At 43.0% G+C, this 8,655-nt stretch overlaps 1 protein-coding gene across 2 annotated transcripts in view; it reads left to right on the top strand.

Moving 5' to 3' along the window:
* Window positions 1-2,614: 2,614 nt before the first annotated feature.
* Window positions 2,615-8,655, top strand: part of LOC118420765 (nuclear receptor subfamily 5 group A member 2-like) — a 101,197-nt gene continuing 95,156 nt past the window's right edge. Inside the window, exon 1 of one of the 2 annotated variants that reach the window (XM_035827739.1) lies at window positions 2,615-2,952. In XM_035827739.1, coding sequence (XP_035683632.1) covers window positions 2,736-2,952 — 217 coding nt within the window. In that variant the 5' untranslated portion in view covers window positions 2,615-2,735. The remainder of the gene's footprint in view (window positions 2,953-8,655) is intronic. The other variant, XM_035827740.1, reaches the window with a different exon arrangement.

The following is an 8,655-nucleotide window of genomic DNA, read 5'->3' on the forward strand; positions in this document are numbered from 1 at the left end:
GTAAACCAGTGAAACTTTTACGACCCTTTTTATTGTCCAAAGTGAAACACCTGTAAACAGTACATCACGATTATGATATACTAAACGTCAACGTACCACTTCTTTTACAATCGATTTGACCATCATTTTAACCGATAAGTTTTAAACCGAGGACTGTTACATCAATATGGAAAGCTTTACATGACGTCATGTGGAATACGCCTCCTCTCGAAGTAATGCGCGAAAGTGGGTCACGGCGAGATCCATATTTCCTTCACCTCCCCATCAACCCGATATGGAAGCTGTGGGGGTCAGGCGGGGTCACCGGTGCACAACACAGCCGCTCATTCACGGCATACTTTCCCAGCCGTATCCCTTTCACACGGACGCTATATTCCCGCAGATTTGTGGAATTGTTGTCAGCGTTGAGTCGTCGATATGACGGCGCGCAGGAAACTACGGGAGAACAATGTGTCTTGTGCATGTATCGCCCACGGCAATATCGACTGCGTCTGGCCTTTTCTTGTCTGGAATTTTTTTTCCTACAAGACGTTTCGTTTTCTTTGTTTTCTGGCTGACTCAATTCATCGTCTGATTACCTTATCAAAAATGTCATGTTTGCGCGCGCGCGTTTGTTTGTTTCTTTGTTTGTTATTTGCTTGTAAACAGCATAACTCGTGAAGTTAATATTTGGTATGATGGTAGGGGCTGGAAAAGAGAGGAATGGTAAGATTTTTTCCCTCTGGTGGATTTCCATGGTACTAGCTGCGGCGAATCAACATCATCATCATTATCTTCGTCATCATCATCATGCTTCATCGACTGGTTTCTGTCTCTGCAGTTGTTGAAACGTCCTGCAGTTGCAGTCAGTCTCTCTTCATCTTCTTCTGCTGTAATTTGCATCATGCAAGCTTCATTATCTCTTGGAGTTTTTTCTATTGCATGAATACCTCGTCCTCTGTGCCATAAGCGCGCTAAGCATGGGACATTCAAACGTGAACAGCAACTTTATATCGCGCATGCGCAGACGCCTGTGACACCGGGGGAGTCGTATCTTATGGAAACACTGAGAATAGACTGATAGCTCGGTGGGACTTTCGCTGTGTAGAGACGACAGAGCACACGTCACGTGACTCCGGTCTGCCCACCTGTTATCCTGTCTTGCTTGAGGTGCGCTCCCACCGCACTTGTGTCAAGCTTGCGTTACTGCGGGATTCGTTCACGGTGTCACTGTTTCGTTATTTTTTCCGACTTTTTTATAATTTAGATATTGCGTAATACGTAGAAGTATGACTTAGAGGACGACAAAATACACAAAAGGTTAGAAAATTCGTTGAGTATCCTTCGAACCCCGCAGTGACGCAAGCTTGACGCAAGTGCAGTGAGAGTGCACCTTTACTGCGGTCGTAATCTAGGCCCTACTACGACATCGCTGCGGCCTAATATGATATTTGACGCTCAACGAATCTCATGGATTGAAAAAAAAAAAATTCGTTTGTATTTTGTTTTCTTTTAAGTCATTTCTTTACATCTTGCATGATATTTTGATTGTGAAAGAAGAAATAACTTCGCTATATTCACTCCGTCATCAACCCGATAAGACAATCGACAAGGGGATTAACGTTTTCTGAAAGTGGTTACATGTACCGAAACAAAGACGTCACATAATTTTGTCAATGTTGTTGATATGTCTAGTCTCACAACGCCTCTAAACATTCCGTCCGTTAGGGTACGTTCACATGCACTTGTGCTTGTATTTAAATCCGAATGAGTTGCGTATTTTCTATTCTTTTACTGGGTAAAGTTTGCAGCCGAAATATCGTTTTGTCTGTTCGATAACCATGCTACACAATACTACTTTCCAGCAAACTTGATCTAAATCAAAAATGCGAATATGCAATTGAATACTATTATACACACAAATATGAGCGGCACCTAGACTTATAAGACTCAGAAAGGGCCTGAGAAAGTTCGCTTGTTGAAACATGGCAACCCAAACCGTTGATCACACCCGACGTTAATGATGAAATCATCTCTCCGTTTCGCTGCCGTCGCTGTAAAAACTTGCAAATGCTCACGTCTTGGTCTGGCAATGAGACGCCAGCAGGGGTCAAGTGGGGTCAAGTTCAGCCCTCCGCGGACCAATGAATCATCGTCGTGCCTCCCTCCCAGGCGAATGACGATGTGAAGGAATTTTTCAAATTTGGAAGTCCCGATACGCTTTTTTTTCCTTTATCACACCCACATCATTGTGAAACAGCGTGGTGCGTTTGTCTCGCGATAGTTGGTGTGTTTCAGAGGTAGTTTACAAGGCGTTCCTTGCTCACCGTTATTGTGCTCTATCCTGCAACGTAGTGGCCGTCAGCCTGTTTTGTGCAGTCCGTGGCTTGAAAAGGTACCTCGCTGGAACGACCATACGACTTCTCTTGTAGAGAACATTTTTGTTGTTTTAGAAAAACTGCCATTTTGTCGCACTCCAAAATTCTTTACAGTTATCTTTGATCTGTGATTCTAAAATCGTTTTTGTAGCGCTCTGCCATTTTCTTCGGTTGAGCTTTATACCCAGAAGCTCCGTAGGACCTTGTAGGCTATTCTACCACTAACAGGGCGCTGATTTCAAACGACGACGACCTTGTGGCCAGATCTTAGTTCAAGTGGATGCGATCAGATCTTTTACCCCCGGAAGAAAAAAGAGAGAGATAGTGGTGTTTCATTTTGACATTTCCCGCGATTAGACCGGCTTGCGGATCGAGAGCATGTTGTCTCACAGCGACCACCACGGGCAGAGTAACGTGGCGTACTACACCCAGGACTGGCACCCGGCGAACCAGCTCCCGCCGCCTCCCGCCGCCGTGACACAGGACTACCACCACCACCACCCGCACGGCTACCATCAGAGCGCCGCCGGCTACAGCTTCCAGGCCGAGCCGGGATACATCTCCCGAGTCAACGCCTGCACCTGGCCTGGCTTCGGTGAGTCCGTGGTCTTCTTCTCTATCTGCTATTGTTGAAGCAAGGAGCTTTCGTGATGAAGCTTCTTGGGCTTGGTTGTAGAGATATCTCCCTGAAGTTGCAGCACGTTGGCGGCAACGCTGTGCGCGATTTGACAGAGCGAATTTCATCGACGAAATGAATCTTTTACACTTTGTGTCTTGTTGTCTTTTTATTCTGTACCTGTATCTGTGTCTATAGAGCCGGTATAACCGCCCTTCGGCGTAACACACCAGCTAGACGCATGCAACGTACGTTTTGCACTAGTGATATTCCCATTTTAATGTAAAGAGATGCACACATCCAATTTAGGACGCCGCCAAAGTCCAGTTTCAGTGAGACACTCGCTCAACAGTTCAGTTGCTGACGTCCATATTGCTGAGTCTCTGACAGACTGAGTTTTGTTGTGGCTTAGTCCAGTGCGCGACCTACTACTGACTTTGTTGCAAATACTGCGTATGTGCTCTCTTATGCAAGTCAGATATGTTACCAAGCGAAAGTACCGAGACATTTCCGACTTTGAAGGACCATCCTTCATACATTGCCTGGTGCGTTAGTTAACGCTCACTCTCACGCAACTATAGCGGAGTGTATGAGAGTTTACTCTGGTGTACTGGTGTATGGTTGCAATCTACATTTAACTTACATATAATATTTTATATATATGTATACATCCACGGAAGTACCCAGGCTACATCCTTCATGAGCTCTAGAGTTGCCGATAAAATGCGAGTCGTGGTTTCAGTACTGATTCTGTGTGCTGAAAAAAGCATTTTCGATACGATCTTATGGACTCAATGTATCTTTACAAGTACATCTCTATGCATATGGTGCAACCGCTCATATATTTGAACCAGAATATCTGGTAAGTGCACCGCGAGCTATGTAAGACCTACTCTAGCGAAAACTGACTTGTGATAATAGTTTCCCACGTACACGACAAGGAATGCTTTGTTTGACAGTTAGAACTGTTTAAGTTCTAAACATGTTCTTCAAAACTTCTCGGGTCAAAACGGTAACTGTGCGTGTGAACTTTGTTACATGTTTTGATGCCTGCGTTCGCCTCCACATCGAACCATTTACAACCACAGGTTTGGGGAAAGAATACTAATCAATAGTTGCATTGTGAAGCTATTTATCCCCTATTGATAATCCTCACATAGACAAGGAAACGTTTGTGAATGATTTTAATTTAGTTTTAGACGTACCAAAATGCCTCCATCTATTGGTAAAGCTTGTCTTCTGCCTCCTACGTCTGGCTGTAGTCTGTAAACGGTTGGGTCTACCATGTTCAGGGTAATTCTTTCACCCTACATGAACTGGTGTTCCTTTCTTATTCATACTTATCCACAATCTTACAACGTAAATCAAGTTTGATATAATAATCTTGAAAAATAGTGTTTTTGACTTGCTGATAATCCAAGAAACGACATCTCAAGTCATGGTTCTACGCGAGAATCTATCGACCGCACTGTATGACCAAAACTTATGGTCGACCGGTCCTACCACTTCGGGCAAATTTTTTTTTTTTACTTTAAGTGAAATAAGAATGATAAAACGATTTGAAAACAGCAATAAAGATCCGATCTGCAATCCACAGCAACGACGAAGATAAACAAAATAAACAGGATTTAGGACTCGTATCTTTGGTTTCTGGCCTTCCTCTAAGACTTTGGTGAGATAGACACTTGTTGATTTACGTACATATGTCGATATAAGACGTAAGCACAGATAGCAAAAGCGTCAGACGGTAGAAGGGTGCGTTGTTGAGGCGCGGGTGTTGCCAGGCACGTGCGGACACTCGTGGTGTGGGTGGGAGATAGCTGGTTAGTTTGGATGAATGGTTTAGGATTAGGGTGGTACAAAACCGTTCTTTCTTGTTGGACCGGTCCGGAAAAAAACAGACCTGAAGAAATTCAGTAAACGGATGTTGAACCAAATTATACGGGCAATAGCGACTATAGAGGAAGAGTTGATAGTCAAGTTTCTACAGTCAGACTTGGTCAGAAGCAGTTAGAGTTGTTTACGTGAAGATAGGATACTCCACCAGATTCCTTTGTAGCGAAATGGGCCATTGTTTTGAGTGTTGCCCATTCCCAGGTTCAGGTCCGGACCTAAACCTGATCCTATGGATCTGGACCGTACCTCTTATAATCAATTTCATGTTAAAACATTGCAATAGCCCTTAAGACAGGAGCGTGTTGCGATATCTTAGAAATAACACTGAAATCCTTGGAAAAATCAAACAGTTAAAAGACGCACTATGAAGGGTACGGAAGAGTTCTTTGGCCGATCAGTCCTGCATCTGTCTCTGTTTCGGGAGCTATACTCACCATTCAAAGGTTAGACTCAGGCTGACGAAACCAAATCCTGACAAAGTAGAAAGTCCAACAAAATGCCTTAAAGCCAGCCTGAGTCTAGCCTCTGCCTAGAGAGTAGGTATGTTTTGCACTATCTTCCGATCAACTTCGTCTACTGGTGCGAGAAGCTGCATTGTCGGTTCTGAAGTTGTTTTTCTTTATAATTCAAATTACGTCTTTTAGGTGTCGATGAAACTTTACCGAAATGTTGACAGCACACCAAAGTGTGGTGTGATAATCCTGATCTCGGATGAGATGTCATCTTCTTCAAGAAGAATATTAATCTCTACTACAATAAAGCTAGATACTGGTGGCATATATCGTCATTGTCATTGAGCGGCGCCTTTTGATCTGTAGCGTCAGGCTTCTCTTCGAAGGGCGCTTTGTTCTATAATTGTCTTCAGGAACTATTTTTGATTTGTAGTATCAGACTATTTTTGAGAGAGAGGGTCTGGGTTTTTTTCATTCACAGGAAACGTTTTTCAAGTGTAGCATAGCTATCCACTATGAACTATGTTTGTCTATTGTATGAAAGTAAGTGTTTGCGACGATTCGGATACTAACTGTGTGGCAAGTATTAATGTATTTGTCGGGTTAAAGGTGCGTCTCATATGACAGAAGAGAAGAGATGTTTTTGTTCACACGAGTCCGGTATCATGTCAGAGCGGGGGGTTTTAGATAATCGTCGCAGTGGGGGAGACAAGTTTGCCCCACCAGAGACTTGATAAAGGCACTCACGAAAACTACAAACAAGTGAAATGATCCATACAACTATGTACCTGTTTTCTATGAGGCGGTGAAAGGGACAAGTGGTCTCGAACCAGTTTTTGATCTCTGTAGAGCTGCTCTTCCATTGGTCGTGACAATACGTACATGCACAGTGGTCTTTGTCTGGCTGCATAGGTTCCTGGAAAAAGTAGAAATTGGCCAAAAGTTTAGCCAAAGAAATCAGTGGGCCACAGAGTACAGTTTGCAACCATGCTATGTCTGTTTGGCCAATTTCCACTCTTCTTTAGCAACAGCGTATGGAGTCTGTTTAACTAAGACTACGTACAGTACTAGTATTTACAGTTGGTCATGAGTCTATTGTACTTGTAGTGCAGTTTATTTTCCTTCACTTCGTCGCTCTCATATCGAGAATTGGGTCAGAAATGCAGGGTTCACTGTTTGGTGCAAGGTCTTTTAAGATTTAAAATAAGATATCACCACACAAACCGTACATTGACAATGAAATGGTAGAAAACAATACACATAGCTAAAATGCTAAAATAATGAATTACAATTATGTGAAATTTTGGGCTACAATTTCAAAATCACCTACTTTTTTCCACAGTCGAGAACTTCACTTTCTACCAGATTCCCCAACCCTCTCAAACGAAAGTGCAGAGTTAAGTGGCAGTATCAAGGAAAAGAACGTAGATTGGGGAAGATAGACACATCAAAACGAGGTCAACACTTTAAGATCACATCTTCCCGACCTTGCCCTTACTGAAGCTTATTAACCTTCTCAGTGCATTGATTGTTGTTGATGATGTTCCTGTTCTGCCATTTTTCTTTGGTCTGATTGTGCCAAATCATAGTTCTTGACTTTTATTCCATTTCTCAGATGTTTTTCTCGTGATTTTTTAAATCGAAAATGTCGACGTGCATCAATTAGAATTCATCTATCCCTCGGCCTGACTGTATGGCCGTTGGGGCACCACAGAAGATCTAGCAACCAATTTTTCCCATCCTTCTCGGTTTTCTATTCTTCTTGATATGTTCATTCTCTGACATCATCCTTCCATCTTCTCCGTTGCCTACCTCTCTTTCCTCCTCTCAGAACGGTTCCTTCCATCATGGTTTTGACTAGTCCTGGTGACCATGTGACACGTGGCCGTACCACTTAAGTTATATTTTCTATACTGCGGTTATAAGGTCTTCATCATCAACTAGATTGCCATGCTTACACATTGAAGCACTGTGTGTTTTTTTACATTTTATGTAGTTATCATCTGTGATTTCATCATGTAGTACTATGAGAGGGCAACTATTACAGGTGCTTCTGCCATTGTTTTGTCCCGCGTTTTACATTGTAAAAAAAATCAAATGAAATCAAAACCAAATCGAAATGATACATCACTGTTTGTATGGAATAACATTCACAGCTTCTCGAGTTAGGCTATCCACCAACAAGTGCTCAAATGCCGCAACAGCACCATAGGAAAACGCTAGGTACACCGTTTTCGGTCCCTCCTTTCTACAACCGCTACAAAGTACAAACCTACCAAAAAGCACAAAATTCCATTTACAATTTCTCGAGTTATATGCTATTAACCTACATAAAGACCCATCACACTATGGAATGACCGAAAACATAGCCTTCTTGGCAGAGGCAAAAATAAGGAGATTGTTCTGGTAAGTTGTTCCATCCGAGCTAGAGATAGACTTTTTCAGATATTTCCCAAACAGCTGTGGTCGCTTTCCTTACTCAGCTAACTCGTGACGTCGCGGCTTTTGCCCCACTTGGTTCCAAAATGACGAAACGTGATCTTTGTGTTTTTTGCCACCGCAATATGCTGAGTATCGCTGACATGCTTCCTCTTGCAGCGATCTCAGGAATTCTTTTTTCCCCGGTGAGTCATGTGCGGTTTGTAGACCGAACCAGGAGTCCTGAGTTCGAATCTTTCAAGAGGTGGATTCTCTCTCTTGTGTTAACCTGTCTAAGAAGACAATGTTTTATTTCTACATTTGCAGGCGATTATGTTCTTATGAAGTCGTTTGTAGACCGAACCTGGAGTCCTGATTCGAATCTTTTACTTTTACGGAGTGGATTCTCAATCTTATAAAAACCTTTCTAATACGTTTACAGCAGAGTTAAGAAAATGTTTCAGCTCTACATTTGCAGGCGATTATGTCCTTATGAAGTCGCTAGTCTGAGCCTCAAAGGGGCACAGTTACTTCTACAATTAGTTGCGCTGCGTGTATAACCATGGTGTTGGGATTGCCACGATGGTATATGCTGTCGTACAACAACGAAAGACAAAAACAAGACAAGGAAAACGCACAGCATCTCTACTTTAAGATAAACTCCTCTCATTGTACGTGACACACGTTTCGAACACGTTTGGACGAGCTCGCGAATGTGCCCGCTCTGTTCTTGTGCGCCTGCGTCGTCCAGGCTGACGACAAAATAGCTGCGGGAAGCTGAAAGTTTTGTCCGCGGTCAGGAAAATAACGCCGCCGTGATGCGGGTGGTGATAAGGCGTGAGGAGACATGGTAATTTCTGACGTCATTGTGATGTTACAGGACAGGCAACAAAGATAGATGTCACATGATAGGAGA

Source organism: Branchiostoma floridae, chromosome 8, assembly GCF_000003815.2.
Source record: "Branchiostoma floridae strain S238N-H82 chromosome 8, Bfl_VNyyK, whole genome shotgun sequence".
Classification (NCBI taxonomy): Eukaryota; Metazoa; Chordata; class Leptocardii; order Amphioxiformes; family Branchiostomatidae; genus Branchiostoma; species Branchiostoma floridae.